Source organism: Rosa rugosa, chromosome 6 (assembly GCF_958449725.1).
Source record: "Rosa rugosa chromosome 6, drRosRugo1.1, whole genome shotgun sequence".
NCBI classification, from domain to species: domain Eukaryota; kingdom Viridiplantae; phylum Streptophyta; class Magnoliopsida; order Rosales; family Rosaceae; genus Rosa; species Rosa rugosa.
Genome location: NC_084825.1, coordinates 53,828,898 through 53,854,254, shown reverse-complemented (window position 1 = coordinate 53,854,254; position 25,357 = coordinate 53,828,898). Strand labels below are relative to the sequence as shown.

At 38.0% G+C, this 25,357-nt stretch overlaps 6 protein-coding genes, 1 long non-coding RNA gene and 1 other non-coding gene across 11 annotated transcripts; 5 read left to right on the top strand and 3 right to left on the bottom strand.

Annotated features, from left to right (window-relative positions):
* Positions 1-2,040: 2,040 nt before the first annotated feature.
* Positions 2,041-3,296, bottom strand: LOC133717640 (uncharacterized). Its single transcript, XR_009849860.1, has 2 exons — positions 2,729-3,296; positions 2,041-2,326 (listed from the first exon to the last, which is right to left on the bottom strand). It is a non-coding gene; the product is annotated as an uncharacterized LOC133717640 (long non-coding RNA).
* A 3,175-nt stretch (positions 3,297-6,471) lies between these two features.
* Positions 6,472-7,723, top strand: LOC133717814 (homeobox-leucine zipper protein ATHB-12-like). Of its 3 annotated transcripts, none has more exons than XM_062144558.1 (3): positions 6,472-6,888; positions 6,967-7,284; positions 7,477-7,723. In XM_062144558.1, the coding sequence occupies exons 1-2, from the start codon at positions 6,553-6,555 to the stop codon at positions 7,279-7,281; spliced, it is 651 nt and encodes a 216-aa protein (XP_062000542.1). In that variant the 5' UTR covers positions 6,472-6,552; the 3' UTR covers positions 7,282-7,284; positions 7,477-7,723. The 3 variants fall into 3 exon arrangements, with proteins under 3 accessions (XP_062000542.1, XP_062000540.1, XP_062000541.1); XM_062144556.1 differs by having other exon boundaries at positions 6,473-6,888; positions 7,325-7,723; XM_062144557.1 differs by having other exon boundaries at positions 6,475-6,888; positions 6,967-7,324.
* Positions 7,724-8,415: 692 nt separating this feature from the next.
* TRNAL-UAG (transfer RNA leucine (anticodon UAG)) lies at positions 8,416-8,495 on the top strand. Its single transcript has one exon. It is a non-coding gene; the product is annotated as a tRNA-Leu (tRNA).
* An 86-nt stretch (positions 8,496-8,581) lies between these two features.
* LOC133717811 (pyridoxal reductase, chloroplastic) lies at positions 8,582-10,496 on the top strand. Its single transcript, XM_062144554.1, has 7 exons — positions 8,582-8,997; positions 9,071-9,158; positions 9,235-9,358; positions 9,441-9,542; positions 9,617-9,768; positions 9,861-9,954; positions 10,050-10,496. Exons 1-7 carry the CDS (start codon positions 8,655-8,657, stop codon positions 10,233-10,235), a joined length of 1,089 nt encoding a protein of 362 aa, XP_062000538.1. The 5' UTR covers positions 8,582-8,654; the 3' UTR covers positions 10,236-10,496.
* A 91-nt stretch (positions 10,497-10,587) lies between these two features.
* On the bottom strand, positions 10,588-12,067 carry LOC133717815 (ubiquitin-ribosomal protein eL40 fusion protein). The gene is made up of 5 exons (XM_062144560.1): positions 11,901-12,067; positions 11,711-11,797; positions 11,315-11,417; positions 10,919-10,985; positions 10,588-10,801 (listed from the first exon to the last, which is right to left on the bottom strand). Exons 1-5 carry the CDS (start codon positions 12,001-12,003, stop codon positions 10,775-10,777), a joined length of 387 nt encoding a protein of 128 aa, XP_062000544.1. The 5' UTR covers positions 12,004-12,067; the 3' UTR covers positions 10,588-10,774.
* Positions 12,068-13,521: 1,454 nt separating this feature from the next.
* On the top strand, positions 13,522-15,439 carry LOC133717813 (probable 6-phosphogluconolactonase 4, chloroplastic). Its single transcript, XM_062144555.1, has 3 exons — positions 13,522-13,939; positions 14,025-14,160; positions 14,741-15,439. Exons 1-3 carry the CDS (start codon positions 13,584-13,586, stop codon positions 15,203-15,205), a joined length of 957 nt encoding a protein of 318 aa, XP_062000539.1. The 5' UTR covers positions 13,522-13,583; the 3' UTR covers positions 15,206-15,439.
* Positions 15,440-19,039: 3,600 nt separating this feature from the next.
* LOC133714222 (rab GTPase-activating protein 22) lies at positions 19,040-22,866 on the top strand. 2 transcript variants are annotated; one of them, XM_062140308.1, is made up of 5 exons: positions 19,040-19,492; positions 20,380-20,515; positions 20,608-20,657; positions 21,110-21,163; positions 21,296-22,866. In XM_062140308.1, the coding sequence occupies exons 1-5, from the start codon at positions 19,350-19,352 to the stop codon at positions 22,521-22,523; spliced, it is 1,611 nt and encodes a 536-aa protein (XP_061996292.1). In that variant the 5' UTR covers positions 19,040-19,349; the 3' UTR covers positions 22,524-22,866. The 2 variants fall into 2 exon arrangements, with proteins under 2 accessions (XP_061996292.1, XP_061996290.1); XM_062140306.1 differs by having other exon boundaries at positions 19,350-19,776.
* A 416-nt stretch (positions 22,867-23,282) lies between these two features.
* On the bottom strand, positions 23,283-25,137 carry LOC133714224 (cytochrome b5). Its single transcript, XM_062140310.1, has 4 exons — positions 25,020-25,137; positions 24,679-24,767; positions 23,830-23,896; positions 23,283-23,749 (listed from the first exon to the last, which is right to left on the bottom strand). The coding sequence occupies exons 2-4, from the start codon at positions 24,763-24,765 to the stop codon at positions 23,499-23,501; spliced, it is 405 nt and encodes a 134-aa protein (XP_061996294.1). The 5' UTR covers positions 24,766-24,767; positions 25,020-25,137; the 3' UTR covers positions 23,283-23,498.
* Positions 25,138-25,357: the final 220 nt, after the last annotated feature.

Here is a 25,357-nt window from a genome sequence, read left to right as displayed (position 1 = left end):
AACAATTTGAAACTACCAGCCAGCTAAGAATGCTAGCAGCAATGTCGGTGAGCTGTGACCTGTTGGTAAGTTATAATTCAAACATTGTAAAGGTCATGAGTTCGATTCTCACTGACATATGTAACTATGTATAAGGGTGGGGTGGGTTAATGATTTTTTTTTTAAATAAAAAAAGAATGCTAGCAGCAATGGAGTTAATTGCAACATGTATGGAAACTCAAATTCTTGTATCTTGTAATAATTTTGAATGTTTTAAATATTAGCTCAAATTTAGCATCTTCACTTTTATAATTCATATCGTGATGCAATTCTCTTTAAGAACAATAACCCAATTTTGGACCATATACATGTAGCTTTAAGAATACCACAATTGGCAATTAATTTATGGATAGTTGGATACAAAGCTAGGATAGTGATTAGTGCTAAATTTGTGGCTTAATTAAGGTCTGGAGCAGGCCAGAGGACTGCAAGTAATATGAATACAGAATCAAAACAAAACTCACCAATAATTGGCAGCTGTAGTCGTTATTTTTAACGGGCACTATTCTATTCATATTGTAGTATTCCCAAGAACATATATATTGTAACGGAGAGGAAAGCAACTACTGCATCTGGTCGGTTGGTGTACAACCCACACTCCCACATCTCTGATAAATAATTTATTCTAAACTATATCTGAATATGCAGCACTTTATTTTTGCTTCAATAGTGAAGCTGATCCAAACCGAGTATTAGAGTGCTTAAATTTGGCTTCATTATAAATGACGAGCTTCATTCATCGATTCAATGGGAATGAATGATGCATGGATCGACCTGACTGGTCACTGGTGTCTGGTAGGTGGCCATGGCAATATTTCGAGGGATTGATCACTTTCTGTTCCATATATATCTAATGGAAAATTAAAGCTCATTTGTTTTTTTTGTTCGCGTGCACATTCCTCACCTGCAACCCACTACTAATTAACAACAAACTATTATAACTTATTAGTTTATACTTATCTAGGGGTCCCAATGTTACATGATCGATCAAGAGTATGAATACAGAACACAATATGTATTGCATATTGTTTTAATCCCTCAAGTAAATATGTAGGCACATATATGGGAAGGGGTTGAAATTCTTTTTGCAAACCAAACCCACTTCCATGCACATTTCTTTTGAAAAAGTACTCACTGCAGAGGAGTATGGTTTATAAAAAATGGAATACCAATTTCAATTCTCATATGAAAATAATTGAGAATAAAATGAAGTGATCAGTAGTACTCATGCGTTCGACCTAACTCAGCAGTCTTCACATAAAATGTTGCAACCTAGCTAGAAACAACACAAAATGTTCGGACATTCTGAAATTGGGGAGAGTGTATTGAGTGCCTTGTAATGCACTAATCCGATAAGGCTTTGGAAAAAGTTGAAGAACCCAAAGACAAATGAACACACACACACACACACACAAAAACGTATCAAACTGTATATCCAATAATGCCCTTATATGGGAGGGATGTCAGTACCTTTTCTCTTTCACCCAATATCCAATTCCACAGTATTATCAATTGATTGATTTGTTTCAAAGATGATTCTATCATAATTATCAAAATGAATCCTTCTAATCATGAGAGTTACAAGAAATTGAAAATAACAAGTTACAGAAGCAATACCAAAAATCTAGCAAAGTGTGATATCCAGAACTCAAAACCATCTTAAAAAAGAGGAGGATCAATATATGCATGGGATGTCACAGTGAATAATCAGAGAAGGAAATCAAAAGTAATTGTCAATATATCTGAAATCAATAGTAATTATAGTGCGATGCGAACTATATATTATGTCCTGAAAGTCTGTGTAAGCTACCTATTATATCCGGCCATTGCCCAATACCCAAAAAATGGATCATATGAGAATATGATATAGCTTAAAGAGTACCATAACTGGCCGCCTGGATATTTTGCATACACGATCACATACGATAATGATAGGTTCATAGGTAGCTAGAACGTAAAGAAAAAAAAACGACAAGAAAGATTTCCAAAAGATGAAAGAAAGATGCCCCTTTTACAAAAGCTCTGTATGAAAAAGATCACATTAGCAAAAGAGAATCAATCCAGAGAATACCTGTCTGCACTCTCATCTGATCTATCCGACTCCATCTTTAAGGTAATTCCATATATGCTTAGCTAGTTTTCCACCAAGTACATTCATCAATATATTCAGTAATATATAGATACATAAGTAATATTTGATCAAGAACATTATTAAAGCTGAAATATGGGAAAGATGACACTGGTAGTCTGGTACAGCTCTGCAACTCCACAGTCCACACCACGCCCACTATAGCAGCAAGTAATTCAAAACCATTATTTAATTAAAGGGAAAAAATCTATATTCTTCTATTATATCCTTCTAAGTTCATGAAAACCCAATCTGATTGCTCTTAATAAACCCTAGGAGGAAGAAAATAAGCGAAGAAAGATGAACCAAAAAGCAAAACACTGGAGAAAACTCGCAGCCAAAATGAGAGAAAACATGCATAATCATGTACAAGTCAAAAGGAAATGATTAGCCAGCTTGCCGGTTCTTCCAAGAACAGTGTCAAATTAAGCCTAACAGTCAGTTAAACTCTCATCATTACACCAATCTGCAAGGCGATCGATCAACACAAACACATGTGTGTGTGTGTGTTTGTGTGGTGTGAAACTAATAGGAAATTAAGATCAATTGAAGCTCACCCACCTGAGTGAAGAAGTAGATCGAATCGGAGACTCGAAAGTAAGAGCATATGAAGCTACTATAGCAAAGATGGAATTGGAAGCAGCAATTGAGGGGAATGAAGCCTGGTCCGAGAGCACAAACATATACATATACATATACATACATATATATACACAATTCAACATCAAATTATATTCTCTCCTGCCAAAGTTGGTGACCTCGTGCCAGACAACATTCCCCTTAAAGAACATGCTTCCTTTGTATTATATATCTCCGGCCAGAATTGATCCCGATCTCTGCACGACTGCAACTCGATCGTTCTTCTAATTTCAGAAACCAGAGGTAAGAGAGAATACGTCGATGGAATTAATAGGGTAGGAGGAATTAGGGTTTGTGGTACTTCCGATCGTACGTCATAATTAGATAGATGATTAATTATGAACACAATCATATCGATCCTCTGGTTCTGTGAGAAATTAAGGGCGGCAGATGCTGCATGGGGCCGGCGGTGGTCGATCGTGTTGGTCTCTGCCACCAGCTGTAGGGTTAGGTTGGGCTACTTTTGTCTTTCGCTTAGTCTATAGGCACTCACTCATATGGTTTGTAATCATATGGTCAACGTCTACCGTCGGATCTGGATCGTTTTGTAATTATGGCTGATCACCTTTTTAATTCCTTTAGTGTTATATTGATGAAAATGATAATCAAAGCGTACGGTTGTGATATATTTTACTGGATTTCTCATAATCATGATAGTAATTGAGATCATAGTAATGGCCGCATAGGTGTACAACCATTAGCTAAAGACTAAGCTTCAACTATTGATCCTTCTTTCAATGAACAAGGTTTTGAGGAGTAAGAGAAACAATTACTATTAGTCAGAGTTTAATGAGAGATTTCAAAATTAATGGCGCGTATGTGTTTATGTCAAAACAAAGTTTTATCGAGTAAAAATCGTAATTATGAGTTTACCCACCGGATCAATTACCTTACCTCTAGGGTGGTCGGAATTCGGAAAAAATCGAATTTGAGGTCTCATAATCTCATTAACATTACTATAGAGAAAATACAACTAAAGCAATTGACAATTGAGTTCTGATTAGATTTTACACAAACTTTGACACAATTATACAACTTTTTTTAATATCTAGAGTAAGTGTGTTGAAGAGGTGAGGGTCTCACATTTTTTTATTTTATGATGATAAGAAGAAAACAGAAAAAATGAACTATAACACAAAATCTCTAGGAACTTCCCCTCCCAGCTGATTCAAATAGAACGCTTGGACATAGACATGGGAATGCAATGATGTCAAATAGCAGAATCTTTATCCTGAAGATCAAAGATAGCTAATTTGTCAACGGCAAAATTGGCCTCCCGGAAAACATATCAAAATCTGATGAACTTAATACCAGTAGCAAGAGCCTTAATATCAGCCACTAAAGATTTGAGTCTCCAAGGAACAGAGCCATTCTGAAGAATACAGTTTATGAGTAATTTTGAATCCCCTTCCACCCAAACCTGAGGCAAGTTATAAAACTGGATTGAGGGTCACGCATTGAGTTCCATGGGATTGTCTTTGTTTGCTTGTTTGGATAGAGGCTACCTTAGAGTCTGTTGCTTTGAACACAATTTGGCATTTCTATAGAAGGCCCAAACGTAGGTCATGAATCATTGATAGATGGGCTAGAACAAGACTAAGGCAAAAATTACCACAAATTGGATTGTGTTGGGTCCGAAACAAACTGGCTCAGATCATGAATGCTAAGTTGACCCAAATAATGATCATGATAATCATTTTCCACTCTAATCATGAGTTAACCCTACAAAAACAACTTCCACTTTTCAATTTGCCTTGTAGCTAGGTAGTTGTCTTTAGGCAAATACGGACCACCAGGCCCTAATACTTTGGCGAAACGTGTCCTCCCAAATCACCTAAACTGCCTAGACCAAAAGAACAATGATTGATGATGAATTTGACAAGTTTAAACAGCAGCAAGGTTATCGATTATCCTATCCAGACTCCACACTTACCCCTAACGAAAAGAAATGCTTGCTCCTAAATCATAATCATGGACGTTTAAGACAAACCATGGAGTCGTTTTCACCAAACAGTTTGGTGAGAAGTGGATGCTTATCCTATCATCACACGAAATAAAGCCTAGTACCCTGGACTTGGACAATGATTTTGATTTCGTCCCAACATATTAAATACTGCGACAAGACTATTGTGGAGCATAATTAAAATATACAATGTCGAATTATAAAATAACGCATGAATATCTTGTTCGAATACAATAACAAAGTGTGAGTTTTGAGATATGAGATATTATGTAACATCTTTCACTAAGCGAGACGGTGTAATGTTTGTCGTATTATAATAGTGATCGACCGTTAAGTTTTCTTTAATTTAAATTTCGTTAACTTGTCTTACATTTTAGATGTGAGATGTCCGCAAAGCACATGTATCGGACGAATTAGTCATTGCCGATTTGCACTTTTCCCATCTTGTTTTGCAAGCCGAAAACGTTGGTTCGACTAATTGCCACATAAAAAGTCTGGAAATCACTTTCAATGTCATTTCAGTTTGAAACTACATATATAAAGTGCTTTTGGGAACCTGATGGAAAATGGTACTGCACTTTCTTTCTTGACAGATTTGTTAACGATAAGGGCTACCGTGGCGTGCAAGTGTGGCTCAAACCCTTCAATTCCAGCTTCGATCTCTCATTCTTTCAATGCAAACATTCATGTATATATGATGAGCGATTAAGCACGTCTTGTAGAGATTCGAGACAACACTGCACCAGCTAAGTAAATGAGACGATAACAGTGAATAAACACAACCCAGAAAATGGACTGGACCTAAAAATTGACACATAAACTTATCGATTGAGAAGGACACTCATGGCAAAAGCAGAGAACGAAGCCACTTTGTACAAATGCCCCACTGGTATCATTGGCTTTCAACGCAAAGCTTGCTAGCTAGCTTTTCTTGTCTCCTCCCTTGATTTAACTCAACAACTCGACCTCTCCTTTGGCTCTATTAGGCGCCCACAAGTTCAATGAATATCTATCCTCGTAAGTGAGTGATGAAGTGTTCCAACCTTAACTACAATTCCATGCCAAAAATGTGACCGTCAAGTCCTCATAAGATGACAAACTATACAAGCCCTATAAATTCTATCATATTTTATAGCATGTGATATTCTAAATTTTCACCGATTAGGAATAATAACTGAAAAACCAAGAACATCACATCCTCCGGCGCATAGCAAAGTTTTCACCGTATATACAGAAATTAAGCTTTTGATTTTTTAATGTCCATATGAACACCTTACAACATCAGTATTGCATGCATGCCCTCAAGGAAGCATGAATTGCTAGCTGGGTGTTTCTCCCATTGTCAAAAAGCACAAAACCAAATCGCCACCCTGTTATGGACACCTAATTATATTTTAGCAATCTAGTGCAAGTTTCTTCTTTCCAGACACTGTAGTGTCGTGTATACGTATACATATAGCTTCTCAAACACCAAAAAGGTGAGCTTGCATGTATGTCATTGCCTGTAGAGTATTTCTAAAGATGGGAACTCAATGAAAGCAACACTTTGTTGAATTCTAGTGAAGAAATAGGAAAGAAAGAAGATAAGAAAGAGAGGTCCACAAGGCATGAAATGTAGAGATCATTACGTGGCTTACGTTTGCTAACACCATTGGTTAAGACGCTCCATCAATCAATAGTTCCAATTACAAGAAAGCAACCGCGTTACTTTGTTTCAATTCCTAACTATATATTCTACAAGCTAACATCATTGCCAAGATTCCAAAGCACATTCACCTTAATAATGGAGAGGGAAGTAGAAAGCCTACAGACGCATTCTACTGCGAAAAGGAAGAAGAATAACAAGAGCCAGAATAGTAGGAGGTTTAGTGATGAGCAGATCAAGTTGTTGGAGTCGATATTTGAAGCAGATTCGAAGCTTGAGCCAAGGAGGAAAGTGCAGGTGGCAAGAGAGTTGGGGCTGCAGCCGCGCCAGGTTGCTATATGGTTTCAGAACAGAAGAGCTAGATGGAAGTCGAAGCAAATCGAGCAAGACTTTAGAACACTCAGAAATGAGTATGACTTGTTAGCATCTAAGTTTGAGTCTTTGAAGGAGGAAAAGCAATCCTTGCTTATACAGGTAACAACCCTTCTTCAACATTTGTAGCATTAAAAATGGATATAGTTTTAACATCTAGTTTGCTTTGATTTCAAACAGTTGGAGAAGCTAAATGATCTCATGGGAAAAACAAAAGTTCATGAAGAGAACATGGATGGTAAAGATTTGGAAGGCTCAAGTAACAAAGACGGAGATTGTGAGACTACAGAAGAAAAGCCAAGTCACTTACAGTCCCACAAGAACTTTGCAAGTGATGATGTTGGGAATGAAGGTCATGAGCAGCTTATGAACATGTGTCAAGTAGGAGCTATAGTGTCACCTGAAGATTGGCACAGATTTGATTCAGGCGGTCTCTTTGATCCTCCACGTAGCAGCAGTGCTACTTCACAATGGTTAAATTTCTGGATTAACTAAAAGGTTGGAGCTCTTGGATATGGATATTTGGATTAACTAAAAGGTTGGAGCTCTTGGATATGGATATTTGGTTTGAAGATTTTTACTCATGTGTTGAGTCCTTCAAACCAAGCATGAGTATGTTATATGTATATATGGATCATGTATGGCTTCACTATATTAAGCATCCTAATCTAAGGTAGACTTGACATGCAGTTTCTACTGATTTCGCCACAAAGAAGGAAGAACAATTTGAGACAGACTACTTCGAGTCCAGATAACGCAGAAGAATGATCGTAGCAAGGATGTGCTTAATTGCTTGTTTGTCCTTAAATGAGTGTATGTATGTAATTGTGTTTGTGAGATTGTGATCCATGACATCAAGCATGTAATTTGTAGAGTGTATTAATTGCAAGTTTGCAACCATTGCATGCATGAATAGAAAAGCAGTGGAATTCTTTCATCTTATGAACTTCCACACAAGCCATGCCAATTCATATTCTTATTCTCTTTGAAAATGAAGAAGTAGAAGCAGCTTCTGATAAATCAAGAGAATATATAACTTCAATTCTTCAAAAACTAATATCACAGATAATCTTCGCCAGCATATCCAACATATAATAACTATATACTAGCATTTCTCTACACATGCTCTGCATGTGTAAGTATTTTTCTTTTCAAAAAAAAAAGAAAAAAAATAATGGATGAAAACAGTTATTGCATAGAGAGGATAGAGGGAGAGAAAAGTGGAATTTGTGGGATTTATTTTGTTTATTTTTATTAATAAAAATATAATTTGCAATTGTCATAATGGCCCTTGTGATTTAATTAATTCTCAAAGTATTTTAATGTTTTAGGGTCATTTCGGTCAAAAATTTTGATTTTGGCTAACAAAGCCTCTTCTCTTAATAATAGTATAGATATATACAAGCCTTGCCACCTTCCCTTCTACATAGATAGTTCACACTTCAAACCAGAATGATCATCACAATTTCCATGTACTCAAAATGATCAGTAATCACAAATCTGGCATTTGAAATTTACAGCTTTACATATCTGTGAAAAACTATTATCATATTCAGGCAAAACCTAAATATTCTGGTAAAAACAAATTAGTAGTTGATGTACCTTCAGTTTCTGTTAACATAATATCAAGACAGTTTGGCCGAGTGGTCTAAGGCGCCAGATTTAGGCTCTGGTCCGAAAGGGCGTGGGTTCAAATCCCACAGCTGTCAAAATCTGATTGTTAATTTTTTTATTTTTTTTCGCTTTTTTTTTCTTTGTTATCTTTCTCACTCCATCCTATTTCTGACCACATAGCCACATACATAATCATTAGACACACTCCTTCCCAAACTTTCCAACTCTTGCAAGCATCAAATACCACAAATCTGATGGCTTGCTTAACCTTAAAAGCTACATCCTATTTCACCTGTTCAAGTGACACTTCCCTTCCTTCTCTACCCTTCAAGCCCCTCAAGCTACCTCCCTTCTGGCCATGGCAAAAGCTCAAGGTGGGCCCTCTCAGTGTGTCTCCAATGGGGTTTGGAACTTGGGCTTGGGGCAACCAGCTTCTCTGGGGTTACCAGGAATCAATGGACAGTGAGCTTCAACAGGTTTTCAATCTTGCCGTCGATAATGGCATCAACCTTTTTGACACGGCAGATTCTTATGGAACCGGAAGGTTGAATGGCAAGAGTGAAAAGCTGCTTGGAAAGTTCATAAGAGAATTTCAAGGTCTGCTATTGTTTTTGATCTAACGTATAGATGGTGTATCATAAAATGTCTCATAGATTTGATTCGTGATCAGGGCAAAAGCGGAAGGACATTGTGATTGCTACCAAGTTTGCAGCATACCCTTGGCGCCTAACACCAGGCCAATTTGTGAATGCTTGCAAGTACATACTCTTCTCATTGTGATTTGATTGTGTTCTATACGAAACAAAATACGAAAAACAAGTGTGCATTGTGCAGTGCCTCGCTAGATCGGATGCAGATTGAACAAATCGGAATAGGACAGTTACATTGGTCGACTGCAAATTATGCTCCTTTGCAGGAACGAGCTCTTTGGGATGGTTTAGTTGCAATGTATGATAAGGTAAGCCTTGTGGCTTCATTATAAACCAATCTTTTATAATAACTAGAGATTGGTTTTGCTGATAGAGATGAGTACCATTCAGGGTTTAGTTCAAGCTGTTGGGGTCAGCAACTATGGACCTAAGCAGCTCCTAAAGATTTATGAGTACCTCAAAGCCAGAGGAGTCCCCTTGTGCTCAGCTCAGGTATACTAGCTAGTGCAAATCCTATTGCACATTGCTGTGCACTGAAACTGTTGATGATATTAGAACGATTCTAGGTGCAATTTTCTTTGTTAAGCGTTGGAGAAGATCAGTTGGAGATCAAGAATATATGCGACTCTCTGGGTATTCGCCTGATTGCTTATAGTCCTTTAGGACTTGGAATGCTTACCGGGAAATATACACCCTCAAATCTTCCAAGCGGCCCTAGGTACATGGTTTCTCCATCTACCCTTCTGTCAGTTCCGTAAATTTGCTACATTGTTAGCTTAGTTTGTTTACAGGGTAGCTTTAATTCTGCAGGGGTTTCCTGTTCAAGCAAATTCTTCCAGGACTGGAGCCTTTGTTGAAATCACTTAAAGAAATTACGCAGAAACGGAACAAAACTATACCACAAGTAATTCCACATCTTATCCCCATTGCCAACATGTTTCACAGATAGACGTTGCATAACTAAGAAGCCTAACACCGGGTTGATTTATCGGTTTGTAGGTTGCCATAAATTGGTGCATTTCAAAGGGAACCATACCCATACCAGGAGTCAAGACGGTGAAACAAGTAGAAGAAAATTTGGGTGCTCTAGGTTGGCGCCTCAGTTCACAGGAGCTGCTTCAGTTAGAATATGCAGCACGCGAATCACCCCAAAAGATGATCCAAAACATTTTCCAAACAAGGTGAATAACTTTGCTGTTTCTAATGGTACTCATCACTGAATACCCTGAGCTGCTGAGCAGGTGAATTTCGGAAACAAACGGGAAGCGCTTCTGCCATTTGTTGGCAAACACGAGAAAGACGCTTACAATCATACTTTCATACATAGTGGTTTGAGAATTTCATTTGTTCTATAGGATCTCAATTAGTAGAAGTGTTGATGTAATGATATTCCGGCTTCTCTAGATCTATCAATTGAACATTCTGTTCACAGAAGAAATTGGTATCCAGTTCAATGGCACTTTCCTCTAGGTTTAAGAGCTAGAGATCATTGCTAAAACACCACAAAACCAAACAAAAACTAAAGAAACATAGGCCATGTCAAAATTGAAAGTTTGCCATTACACAAAATAAGGTTCAGATGTCGTCAAGATAAAGCAAACATAAGAAACTAGTAATCCAAAAGGATTTAAGTTCAAACATATTGATGTTACTAAAGATTCTAACAGCAAACATAATGTATCCAGTTCTTCCATAAGCTGCATTCCACCGAAGCAATTCAATGTCTACTTGATCTTCTTCTTTGGCCTCAGCTGCATTCAAACAGAAATATGACCAAATTAAGAGATGAACGGCACCAAAAAATAAATAAATAAAGATACTGAGGAGGTAAAAAGATCAAACAAGGCAACAATCTATATAGGATATACCTGGTTGCTGTGTCCACACTTCTTCTTCCTGCAGTTGACAGCACGGGGGTGAAGGCGTGCGTAGCACCTGTTCATACACAGAGACTTGTGAGTAACCCAGAGTGCATTACATGATGATGCAATGTGAATCAAGGATAGCATTTTAAGTCAAGATTCAAAGGGTCCAAACATACAAGTGTACCATTGAAAAAATCTTGAAACTATAAATCAACAGAAATAATCACATTTTCAGTTCCAAAAGGAAAGTCACAAGTATAACCATTCAAAGGCAGTCTTTGATCTCAAACACATTAAAAAAGCACAATCAAAGTTTCTTTCCAGGAATTTGAGCACCATTGTGAATAGCCATACAATATGGGAACAAGTTAGAACTTTTATCGAAAAATGGAAACTCACTTGCGGCAGATCATCTTCTCTTGGTTGTACTTCCTAGCCAATGCCATGAGAGAAGGCTCAATAATACCACCACGGAGCCTCAGAACCAAATGCAGAGTTGATTCTGCGACAAAGAAAAACACCAATTCAATAAACCAACAACACTACATAGCATCATCACTAAGCAACTGATTACAACAAACAATCTTCCTTCACACTCCGAATTTAGAGTTTCTAGACTGTTCTCAATTCAAATCCTTGGTTAAATCATGGATTTCATAAAGAGCTCAAATCATTTGCATTCGATTCTCACCCTAACCTAATCCAATTTACAGTTCAACAATCACGAAACTAAACAATTCAATATCAAATCCAATACTCCATGAACAAATTCAAAGCACAACGCCAAAGACTAACCTTTCTGAATGTTGTAATCGGCAAGAGTACGGCCATCCTCGAGCTGCTTTCCGGCGAAAATGAGCCTCTGCTGGTCCGGCGGGATACCTAAACAAACCAAAAGAGTCAACTAAGCCCTAGAATTACAGCACATCTCCGGCGAGCAAGTAATTTCAAAGTTCAGAGAGTGAGATTACGGCCGATGGCTCACCTTCCTTGTCCTGGATCTTGGCCTTGACGTTGTCGATGGTGTCGCTGGACTCGACCTCAAGGGTGATGGTCTTCCCGGTTAGGGTTTTCACAAAGATCTGCATCTTCTCTAGCTCTGTGTCTCTCCCTCTCTCTCTCTCTCTCTGCGGCTAAAGACTCTCTGGGGTTTCGGAGTTTGTTGTTTATATACTGTGACGGATTAGGGTTTCGCTTATCCGAATGGAAGATGGGCTTTTTTTTTTTTATTATATAGTGTGAGGCCCATAGCTAGCCCAAACATGAGTATCCCCAATTTGGCCCGCGTTCGTGTTTTTGTTTTTTGGTTATATTGGAAGAAATCGGAAGCCCAATTGACAATTCGTTTTAGTGACTGACCAGACTACCAAATCGGAATAAAATTGCATGTGATTTCTAATGTGGATATATTCTAGGATAAAATCCTCAAATGGTACCCGAATTATCACCAAATGCACTTTTTAGTACCTATAAATTTTTAGAGAGTCTAGTGGTACCTACACTATTCCTCCGTTAGCCTCTATGGTACCTCCGTCCATTATTCCGTTAAAAATGCCTACGTGGCGGCCATGTGAGACTCATGTGAGTAAAATAACAAGGGTAAAATAGTATTTTCATTCATATATAGAATTATAGTATTATAATATATTGAAGGTCTATAATTAAAAAGTAATTTGACACATAAAAAATAAAAATAATACCCAATCCGTTCTTCCCTATTCTCGGGTTACTTGGGGTAATTAATTTAAGTATTTTGTTTGTGTTTAGTTATTTTTTATAAAAATTAATATATATTCATTTGGTCAACTAATGAGATAATTTTTTCTCAAACAATTAATAGGATTAACCAATGGAAGTAGTAAGTAAATGGTAAATGTAGATATTCACTAATTAAATTCAATTCTAGCTCTTTTTTTTTTTTTTTTAAACCAAGTTTAATTTAGTTTTATAAAAAAATTGTAAAAAAAATAGGGTTTTTACAATTTTATCCCTACTTTAACGGAATAATTGACGGAAGTACTAAAAGGGTTAACGGAGAGATACTACAGGTACTACTAGATTCTCTAAAAATTTGTAGGTACCAAAAAGTGCATTTCGTAATTGTTTGGGTACCATTTGAGGATTTTACCCTATATTCTATTGGTGTTTCTTACTAATTGTCATGATGCACTAAAGGCACTAAAGCTAATGTGACCACTAAAGTACCATCCAATTGGAAAACATAGGTGCCATTGCAAGAATGGTATACTTTAATCAAAGGACTATGGATTCTCATCACACGCCCTTTTTCTTATCCACTTTTGACACCAACACCTACTCTCATTCTAATTCTTTGAGTGTGCTTGCGAACTTGTTAAGTAAACATGTTGTTTACGATTTTACTGACGGAACTATATAACAAACTTCTTCGGAGCCATGCTTGCGAACTTGTTAAGTAAACATATTGTTTAAGATTTTACTGACAGAACTATGTAACAAACTTCTTCGGAGCCATGCGTTGAGCACAGAGCGAACCATAAAATACGCCTCTTCGGCCCATTAGCGAGCCCAACCGCGCGTTTCTTTGGATTTGCCGCGCAGTTCAGTTCAGTTAGAGTCACTTAACTACCCGTCACCGCTTTGAAATTCGGGTCCGGTCGGTCATTTTCCGAACCGCGAATATAAGCGCATGGCCTCCACTCTCTCACTCTCATCGTCTCTCCGTTATTTCCTCCCCCCAACGCGTACATCTCACGCGCCGGTGATCCCTCTCTTCGCGTCGCCGAGACTCCGACCGCGCTCGATCAAACCCCTCCGCGCGAATCTCAAGACCCCGATTTCCGCATTGGGATCATCATCGCCGTCGGCGTCGTCAACGGCTGGGATGGCGGGTCAGAACAAGAAGAAGGTGGAGGTGTTTGACTCGGAGGAGCAGCTGGCGGTGCAGCTTGCGAAGTACACCGCCGACCTATCGGATAAGTTCTCCAAAGAGAGAGGCGCCTTCACCGTCGTTTTGTCCGGTGGCTCCCTCATCAAGGCGCTCAGGTAAGAAAAGAAAGAAAGAAATGTGACCCTATATGTAGAGTTAAACGTCGTCGTTTTGTGATTTTTAGGGTTTTGGATTTTGCAGGAAATTGTGTGAAGCGCCGTATTTGGATTCTGTGGAATGGGGCAAGTGGCATGTGTTATGGGTTGATGAGAGAGTGGTGCCCAAGGATCATGAGGACAGTAACTACAAGCTTGCTCTTGATGGGTTCCTCTCTAAGGTGTATATATATGCGTTAAAGTTCTGTGCTTTTGTTCTGAAATTTAAGTCAAGACTCTGTTTTTTGGGGTCTCTAGAATGATGAAATTTTTGGCAGATTGGTTTATGCTTGTGAATTGTAGAAATTGATCTGTGTGATTAGGTAAATATTGCTTCTGCGGTGTGTTTAGCAATGAGAGAAACATATGAAAGTTTGAAACTTTCGGCCAATAATCTGAAAATTAGAGTCGAGAGAGCAATGCAGTGTTTCGGGTAAAGAATAGCTTACTTTACCTAATAGGCATTGTGGGATGTTTGGGAGATGTTATTGTAAGTGAGTTTTAGTAGAAGATGATGATGCCGTGTTAGCGATTGTGTCACACAATCGAAACTGTAATTAGTTGGTGGTTTATCCCTTTAAGGGCATTCACTTCTGGACTTGGGCGAAAGCGTTTTGGTTAAGTTGGTTATGCTTATGTACTTGTGTAATGATAGTTATAAGTGCTGTTGTGTAAAATTTCAAGTCTGCATGTGGTATATATGTTTTAACATGTGCTTGCTGAATTCAACTATAGGCTTGCTGAATGTTGGTATTGTTTTAGGTACCGATTCCCGCGGGCAATGTTTATGCCATTAATGATGCACTTTCAGCTGAGGGTGCAGCAGATGATTATGAGACTTGTCTCAAACATTTGGTTACCAATGGTGTGCTAGCCACTTCAAAAGCTACTGGGTTTCCAAAGTTTGATCTTATGCTTTTGGGAATGGGTCCAGATGGGCATGTTGCTTCTCTATTCCCCGGTCATCCTCTTGTCAATGAGAAGGAGAAATGGGTCACCTTTATTAAGGATTCACCAAAACCACCGCCAGAGAGAATTACTTTTACATTTCCAGTGATCAACTCGTCTGCATATATTGCAATGGTTGTCAATGGGGCTGGTAAATCTGGTGCTGTGCAGACGGCTCTTGGAAATAGTGAGAACTCTGCTACTTTGCCTGTTCAATTGGTTGCACCTGAAGATGAATTGACTTGGTTCTTAGACAAGGAGGCTGCTTCAAAGCTGTAGAAAGGAAAATTATCTATAGGCTTGTGAGTTATTGCATCTGATATATTTGTACAATGTTGATCATGTAATGTGTGCTTTGCAGCAGAAATCACTGTGATTCACTGCTGGCTTTTCTTAGCTACTGTAACAGTAAGAAGTGGTGACCCTTTTTGGTCCTCCTGGTGTTGCAATAAGAACTAAAATAAAATGGTGTGTTCCATTATTCAGTCATGAATAGAACCTTGTTCTCATCTATCTCCCTTTATCTCTCCCTTTCAATTATATGTTCATGTAATTTTGGAAGGCAAACACTTAACATGCCCTGCTTTTCTCTCCCTCGCAATTATATATTCATGTTAATTTGGAAAGCAAACACTTAAAATTCCTGCTTTGGGTGGATTTCTTGGTCTTCTGCAGTAGTGAAGCTATCCATCATTCATTCACTTTTGGTTTCCATAGTCTTGCAATTAGAACTTTGTAGCTTGCCCTGTGTTTCTTCCAAGTTTCTTGCTTTTAGGGACAAATGTGCGAAGATGTCCTCTTTCTTTTTTATTTGTTTCCGTGCACACACAGGTTAAGGTTCACTTGCTTTGCTTCATGAACCATTCTATACAGGTTCAATTACTGTCATCTTTATAGCTTTATGTCTTCTTTGGTTTCTGAACTTGCGTTGAAGGCTGGGAAATGTGAATGTGTTTTGATGTTTTTATCTTGAATTAAGTTTTGAGATTCTCAGCATCTATGAGATGTATGCAATTCATGTTTTTCATCATTTGGTTCTGGCATTCTTCAATCATACAATGCTTACTACTGGATTTCAGTTACCTATAAGAATAAGGGATTCTTGATTCGACTACCTTAATTCTCCTTGAATGATACTGTCCATTTCTCTAAGCACATGTATAGAAAACCAATGCCTGACTTGAGCACATGACTGGAAAGAAGCACCATCCACTTGGCTCTAACAAGTTTAGTTTAGTTGAGTACATTGTATAGTGTTCATCTGAGAGGCGTAAGAGTAAGGTGGGTGTACCCTTTTGTTTCTTTCTCTTTTCCGTATAAAGAAAGCTCACTTTGGTTTCTGAACTTGCATTCAAGTCCTCAAAAATATCTTCTTGCTCCTCTCTTTCTTGCAATGGATGTTTGGCCCTAGAAGAAGATAAGTTTATTTTTCTAAGAACGTGGTAGATCTTCTGCTCACGTTCATGGTATAATAGCTAGCCAGCGAACCACATTTTCACGCATGGTTGAGAATTAATGGTGTCTAGCTAAACTCTAAACCAAGGACTACGGTCTTTATTTTCGATGCTGCGATCTAGATCTACAAAACACATCATCTTCATTCATCGTCCAGATGAACCCCAAGTTCAAATGTATATGCAGTGGGATCATATCAACAATAATGCATTGAAAGTTCATCAATTTCCAAAAGTAAACTTTGCTTGGTCGAAAATAGTACTGAATAACCTTCGGAGAAGAGGGTTTTAACTTTAATTGGAACCAAGTAATATCGATTACCAACTAAATTCATAATGATCTTGACATCAGTGGGGAGAACAACTAATGATGGTGTAACCATTATGGATACATCTCCATCAATACCTTAATAAAATTGCTTAGAAGGCCTAAAACAGCTACTTTTTAAGGATGGTGGCTTTTTGAAAAAGTTACAGATTGATGGGAACTGCTGCATTCTCATATCAGCATGCAGGTTTGAATAGGACGAGTTATTGAGACAGTCTGCCCAGAGGCCTGTTCTAGTTGTGTAGTCACTGTCCCCAACCCCCATATATGCATGGAGTCGATCTGGGTCTGAAATCTTATATATGATGATCTAGAATCTCTTTCATGATTGTAATAGTTCTGGTTGGTGATAAAAGAAGAGAATTTAAAGTGTGTAGGGCATGCAACATACCTTGGATTTATTCATGGCCATTGTATGATTAAAGCTCGCCATTCATCATTTTGCATGTCTTATGATGTAACTACTCGAAAACTTCTACCATGTTCTGAGCATGTTTTATTGTTTTATGTCAATTTTTTCATCAAATTTGACGATAGATCGAGCAATTAGGTGTATGTTATACAATAAGAGTCATATATTTTTTGAAAAATGGCTCGTTAAGGAGATGCTTGTTACTTTTATAGGATCGAATACATGAGAAGAAAGAAGATTGTATTCCTTCTCTTCTTTTCTTTTTTTTCATTGCTATGCTCGATAAAAGTATTCTCCATTATGCATTTTCTTTCCTTTTCTGCTCATTCTTTGCTTTCTCTTTTCTGAAAGAACATAAAAGAATTTATCCGGTCAATTAGTGCTTGATTTGCTTTCTGTCTCTAGGCTCTCTCCACTTTTGGTTAACAATGAATGCAATAACAATTTTGCATATAAACTTGCTTTGACTACTGTTTAGTGTTATGATAAATTCCACTACAGTTCTGTTCAACAAGAAATTTATACCTAAAATAAGAACGAAAAAACTTTATAAATATCCCAATTGAATGTGATGTTTAAGGTACCATTAAAATAAAAAAGGTAAAATCATGCCAATTATGAATAGGTCTGTGATGCTTAAACAGTCCTTAATCAACATCATAGGGGTTGGTGTTTGGCCTCATTGAAATTTTCTTTCCATTTGTTTACTACGTCCAATAACACTGCGCCCAATTTTGTTGACCCTAAACAAGTTGATAGACTCATAGACCCTTTCTTTTCTTCATTGTGAAAGGTTTAGTGAACAATTCGTCAAATTTCACAAAATACCGTCATTACTGTTAGTGGTGCAAACACCGATTTTTTCTCTAACTTACTATAAAACCTTTCTCTTTCACACGAATTGGAAGAAAATTGATATATACATATCTCGTTATTGTTGTGATTGCAGTGGTGGTTTCTGTTAAATTTTTTTTCTCAAACTGCAGACTATTAGTAGATATAGTGGGATCGACTCGATCAATATATATACGTACCATGTGTATAACATGGTTTGTAAGTAAAGTGCACCACCATTTTCTCTATGGTTAATTTAAGCAAATTAATCATGACTAAATCCACTTTGTTTTGACTGGCTCGACCCTTTTTCATAAAAAGAAGAGAGCTTGAGCAAAAGGTGATTCTGAGATTGCAAAATGCAATGAATGGTGGCTAAACATTGTTAGGTCCGCAGTGTGTTGGTTAGTTAATTATTTCTTTTAGCTGTATTAGTAACAATAGGTTAGTTCCTCTAGGTAACTTGAAGCAGGGGTACTAGTATAATAATGAAGGAGGAGATTAGAAGCAAGCACTCAATGAGAGAAAACAAATGCGTTTGGCGAACTTACCAACTAATTTAGATCATAGCATGGTCAAAAACTTATATACAAAGGTCCAGTGTATATGCTTCACATTTACAAATCACCAAATTCTTACCGTACTTGAATATGAGAATCGAGATTCAATATTTCTCTAAACAGAAACACCATTAAACGAATCGGATCGTAAATATTTATCTTATAATAACGTTTTAAATCAGTTTCAATTTATAACGATTCCTCAGTACCATGCACATTAGATTATTCTTCTTTCCCATCATTGCCCTGAATCTCTCATTGCAATTGACTAATTGAATACCTGACATGATTGGGGTGGATTAGTCACAATGCACAATAATCAAATCAAATGGGGCAAGGGGATTTGTATTATAATTAGAATGATGGAAACAAATAAAAATAGGAAAATGCTTGACCTATAATGGGTATGAGATATTAGTTGCAGAGTATACAAGAAAATGAGGGATGTGGTAGATTAGATTTTTTCTCCTCACACTCTTTCCCCTAACCCTTTGCTCTCTCTCTCTCTCTTCTTCTCTTATCTTCTCTTCTCTTCTCTTCGTTTATATAAATAAAATATGGGTCTACTCTTGCTAGACTCTAGAGTATAAGACTAGTCTCTCTCTCTTCTAGACTCAAAGAGAGAGACAAAGAAAGAGACTTGTTGCATAGTAAAACAAAGCAAAAAAACCCAAACCAAAGCTCTTGGCTTTTTCTCTCTCTATATTGATCCCCATATTCATCCCATCACACCAAAATTGGGTTCTGGGTGGGTAAAAAACCAAACACCCACCTCAAAACAAGAAGAAGGCGCTGCTTCAGATCAGAAGGGCATTCCGGTCATTGTCTCACCTCCATGTTCCCCTCCGGCGCCGGAGACGTCTTCAGGTCCGGCGGAGGTGGTGGGTTATGGTCGGCGGCGCCGTCGCACGTGGCCGTCGGCGTGACGGTCTTGGCCGGGCTGGCTGTCGTCATGGCCTTGTTCTGCACTGCCTCTAGGTAAAAAAAAAAAAAAAAAAAATTCAAAGCTTTCAGAAAACCCTAGAAGAAGAAGAAGAAGCAGAGAAAAATCCCAAATTTTATTGATCTGTGAAAAAAGAACAAATTTTTATTCTGATTATGAGAGCTCTAAGACGAAGTCAGACTTCGTTGCCTTCGAATTCTTCATCTCCTTCTTCTTCATCTTCGTCGTCGTCGTCGTCCTATTCGTGGGTTCAGTTGCGTTCGGTTCTGTTAGTAGTAACCTCTTCCTCACCAGCTCATTGTTCTTCCTCCTCCGATCGGTGAGTCTTTCTTTTATCTCTCTCTTTTTTTTAAACTCCCTTTAAACTTTTGTTTCAAATTTGCATCAGATCTCCCGATCTTGGGTCAGTTCAAGTTCGTATTTTTAGTGTCAATTTCGGGTTTTTTACTGGAGTTTTTGGGTTTTCGAGTCCATCGATCTCTTGGGTTGTCACTGCTTTATTGTCACTCAGCTGTTTTAGTTGGATGTCTAACCAAGTTTGGATCTTTGTGTGGTGAAAAGATAAATGTGATGAGTTGGTGTTGTTTCTGCTGCCAAATAGAGACAATGCAGTGGTTTAATTTGTCAATTAGAGTTAATCTGCAACCTTATGATCGGTTTTATGATCCTGCTGTGTGGGTTCTGTGTTTGAAGAAAAAATAGGTTTACACTGATAAGTTGATTGTTGTGTGGGATCTGTTTGTTGGTCTCATATAGTTTTGCACCTGTAAAATGCTTTGCCTACGGTTTTCATGAATGACACATTGTGTTTTGAAGTAACTTTTTGTTGTGTGATTGTTGGCTGCGCGTTTTTAGTTTTTAGTTTTTATGGGCGATGGCTTATTCATTATTTGCTGTATTGATTGTGGCATTTTGTTTTCAGGGTTCGTCTTAAGTCACCATGGTCTCGCCGGAAAAGAAAGCACGCCCTTTCACTTCAGCAATGGAGACATTTTTTCACACCAGATGGAAGACTTCGCGACGGTGGAGTCAAATTGGTGAAAAAAGTCCGTAGTGGGGTGAGTTACCATCACAGTCTTCCTATATGCTTGTTGCTCACAGAATTATGACAGTACAGTGGTTGACATTCATCTTCAATTGTTTATTGTAGGGTGTTGATCCAAGTATTAGGGCGGAGGTTTGGCCATTTCTCCTTGGAGTGTAAGCATCTCAACATCTATTATGTCATTTTAACTTACAGTATTACTACATACTACTAGCTTGCATCTTTGAGGTAGACCTTGTTGTTTGATATCTTAACTTCCCCGTCAGGTGCTTTGCTCTACCATGCTTATGAGAGGACTAGATTTTTCATTTTTGCTCCTAAGAGGCTCAATGATCCTAATCCCACATATCGATTGATAGATTTATACTTCTAAGCTCATGTTCACGTCTGCTTGTTGTTGTATGATGGGTCTGTGTTCAAAGTTTGCTCGTAGAATTTGGCCAAAATTGCATGTTTTCGGTGATTGCATGTCTAATATTACAATTATTATATGGCCATCATTATGCTTCCTCTGCTGCTGTGTCATGTTACAAATTATATAGCTATGTTGTATTTGGGAAGGTTGCAAAACCATACTCATGCTCATTGGTTATCTTTCTGTCAACAGCTATGATTTAAACAGTTCGAAAGAAGAAAGGGATATAGTAAGATCTCAGAAAAGGTACTAGTCCCAAATTCATTTAAGAGTTTCTTCCGTATCACTATATTGCACAAATTGAATGCACATTTTTGCCAGTTCATGCAATTTTTTGCTTCTACTCCACTCTTCTAACTTTGTGGTATCTGGTTGCAGAAAGGAATATGAGAAACTGCGCAGACAGTGCCGTCGGGTCATAAAGTGCATCAATGGGAGCTCTAAGTTGAACGGGGACAGTTGTCCTGAGACAGATTCTCCTTGCTCTGAGGATGTGGTTAGTGCCAGGGAGTCCCTTTCTAGTGAAGACAGAATCGCAGATTCTGAATACTCAGATGACCCTTCCACTATATTGTTGGATGGAGATGATACTTCAAGACGAAACACAAATGCTGATTCCAAAGCACTTAACTCTGACTCATCTGACTCAGACTCTTCTGTAGAATCTGAGGTGATTCAGGCTTGCCCCTCATGTGAAGAAAAGGAAAAGAATGATTCTGACATGACTACCAAGGATGATGTATCTCCCTTGAGGACAGAAGTCCAATCAACGCTAATCAGTGAGGATTTTAGCACATGGAAGCGGATCATACGCCTTGATGCAGTACGAACTAATGCAGATTGGATCCCTTACTCCCCAACTCAAGCTGAAGTATCAGAGGATAGGGCACGACGGTCTGCTGAGGCTGTTGGGTTGAAGGATTACGATCACCTGGAGCCTTGTAGAGTTTTCCATGCTGCTCGACTGGTTGCTATTCTTGAAGCATATGCACTGTATGACCCAGAAATTGGTTACTGCCAGGGTATGAGTGATCTACTTTCTCCTATAGCTGCTGTAATGACCGAGGATCATGAGGCTTTCTGGTGTTTTGTGGGTTTCATGAAGAAAGCTCGACATAATTTTAGGCTCGACGAGCTAGGGATCCGAAGGCAGTTGCATATTGTTTCTAAGATTATCAGATGCAAGGACTCCCATCTTTACAGGCACTTGGAGAAGCTTCAGGCTGAGGATTGCTTCTTTGTTTATAGGATGGTGGTTGTGCTATTTAGGAGGGAGTTGACATTTGACCAGACAATATGCCTGTGGGAGGTAATGTGGGCAGATCAAGCGGCCGTTAGGGCTGGGATTGGAAAATCTGCATGGAGCAGAATCAGGCAACGAGCCCCACCAACGGAAGATTTATTACTTTATGCAATCGCAGCTTCAGTATTGCAGAAAAGGAAGTTGATAATAGAGAAGTATAGCAGCATGGATGAGATCATTAGGGAGTGCAATAGCATGTCTGGGCAACTTGATATATGGAAGCTTCTGGATGATGCACATGACTTGGTGGTAAACCTTCATGACAAGATAGAGACATCCATCTCTACACCATCCCTTAGCTAAGTTTATACTTCTTTGTTAGGGTTCCTTTTTGAAATTGGGTTCAATCTGTACTTTGAACTCCTCTCTTCTCTTCTTCTTTCCTTTTCTTTTACGCAAGCACCCACAAGCTTAATCGAGTCAGAGTTGTGCTACTCAATTTTGCATCTTCTGACTACGAGCATACTTGCAGTGGAGGTGGGCAAACATTCAAAAAGATTAATTATTTAGATTTATCTGTATTGTAATCCTCGTACTTTTATACTTGAGTTTCCTAGACATTACAGGTTGCAGATAAAATGCCTGTATTGGTTTTTTACCACTAATGTACTATTACTACAATACCGGATGAGGAATACATCAAGCATCTCATGTGTTCCCAAATTATTATCTTTTTCTTTTGCCCATGAGCTCAAAGTCTCAAACTCACAAGACACGTTGAGCAATTGGTTGGTCTCTAACTCCTTGAGAGGCTGAGGTTGCTACTGTGTGCATAGTAACAGATTTTACTAGGATCACACAAAGTGCATCCACATCTGAAAGTGTGAAAAGCAAAGGCTAGAAAACTCTGCCAGGACTAAAGTGAATCATGCCACTCTCCACTGAGGGACCATGCCATTCTCCGCTGAGGGACAACCACAGGCTTTGACACCCAATTCTCTGCACATTTCCCATATTAATATGCCTTTTCTTTTACTAAAACTATGTAGATTTACAAAAGTATCAAAATTCACTGCATAACTGAAGTGAAGCAAACTGAAGGTACATAAAGATGTCCAGGAATAGATAAAGTAAATATGCTCATTATAAGTTCGTGATCATCCATTAAGATTAACCATTCTACAGTGACCTTAATCAAATTGACACTAGAAGGCAAATGACTCGCATAAACAACAATGTGAACCAACAACATACCAGAAACAAGCAATTGCCATTTCAACTGCTCAACTGAGGACAAAAGAACCCTTACAATGGGGAAATGAAAATAAAATAGCATGACTACTCTTTCTTGGTAAAGTGACGGACAGCAAAGGCTAAACCCAAGATTAACAGGGGCACCAGGAACTGTAAAATCTTGATCACAAACTCGGATGTCTTATCCGGATTGTATTGAGTTTGCGGTGGCGGAATGTAAGTCCGTTTTAATGGGACAGTTGACGGATCAATCTCTCCAATGTAGTACTTGTCCATCATATCTCTGGCAGCATCACTATGACCAACATCTTCAAAATCATTTGTTGCGTCTTTCCCTACACCAAGCAACATTAATATCATAAGCTATCCAGGCTTGAAGGTTGCTGAAAAGCATATAGGTAACAGAATACTTTACCTGTTGCAGATAGCAGAACTTCATCTCCTCCGGGATGATCATCCATGAAAGGGGTTACATCGTACACCTAAAATCAACAATTCAAACTCTTAAGCACCACAGATAACCATATTTATATTATGCAGTCCTTTTTGACCAAATTGAGTCGGGTTGTACTAGAGGTTCTAGCTTGTAATTTTACTTTTGTTATAAAAAAAAAAAAAAACCATATTTATATTTCAAAGTAAAGAACCAACCCCTTCCTATTAATCAAAGCTTAGTATAAATATGGTTGAGATGAATAAGACAAAAGAACCAACCACTTCCAATTAATCCTTTGTTGAAAAAACCACTTCCAATTAATCAAAATTTAATGCATCAGCTGAAAAAGTAGTTACTTTTAAATGACCAACCTCTTCCTATTAATCAAAGTCGGCAAGTTCAATGTCTAAGATCCAACTCCACCAAATCATCAGCTAAAAAGTCGTTACTTCTAAGTTGAGATAGAAAAGACCAGTAAAACATAGCTTAGCACAATTACAACTACTTGGTTGATTCTTTACAATTGTTTGTGGCATGCATTTCAGAAACAAAAATAGCCGATTTCTGTATTGAGGGTCCTTCCATATCTCTCATCTCTGAGAGGACTAATCAAATCAAACTAAATGTAACTACTCTACGGTGAGACAGATACAACCTTCAAAAACAGTCACAGACTAGCAAAATTACAATTACTTGGTTCCTTCTTAACAATTCTACGAAGAAAAAGGGACATGCATTTCAGAAAACAGAAGCCGATTTCTAAATTGAAAGGACTAGTCAATCAACCAGAAACTAAATCTATTAGAACTAATTCCAGAAAGATCTAACCTTCCCAGAAATAACAAGCCAGCAATCTTTGGTCTGGTTGTGCTTGGCCACCTCTTCAAACACGTGAACCTTCGGATCTGAAGCCATTACTGCAACCAAACACAAAAACACCATACATCAAAAACCCATAAATTTCATGCACCAAAGCCTTGAACTTTATTAGTAAAACCCACAAACATAGCTACCACCAATCAAAAAAATCAAAATTGAAACATAATAATCAAAACCCACAAAGGTTTAACCACAAAATATCAAATTAACATGAGATAAGGAATTCAAAGGGATCAAAAAAGAGAGATTCTGAATTAAGACCCAACAAAAAGATGAAGACTTTGGCTTACCAAGAGAAAGAGAAAAGAGGCTTTGTGAGATTGGAAATGTGGTTTCTCTGTCTTTGTTGTAACTCAGTCTGGGGAAGTCAGCTGATGCTCATTAGTGGACTATATATATATATATATATATATATATATATATATATATATATGTTTACAAGAGTACAAGTTCTTGACATTTGTCAATTTGCCCTTCAATTTCAGGTAATTAACTGATTATTATTGGTCTGCATAAATCAAAAGGTTTAATCCTTAGAGGGTATATATGTCTTATTGGTGTGACAAAGTTCGAATTGGATTTCCCAATGGCAACAAAATTCTGAAACGTACGTCAACATTTTTTACAT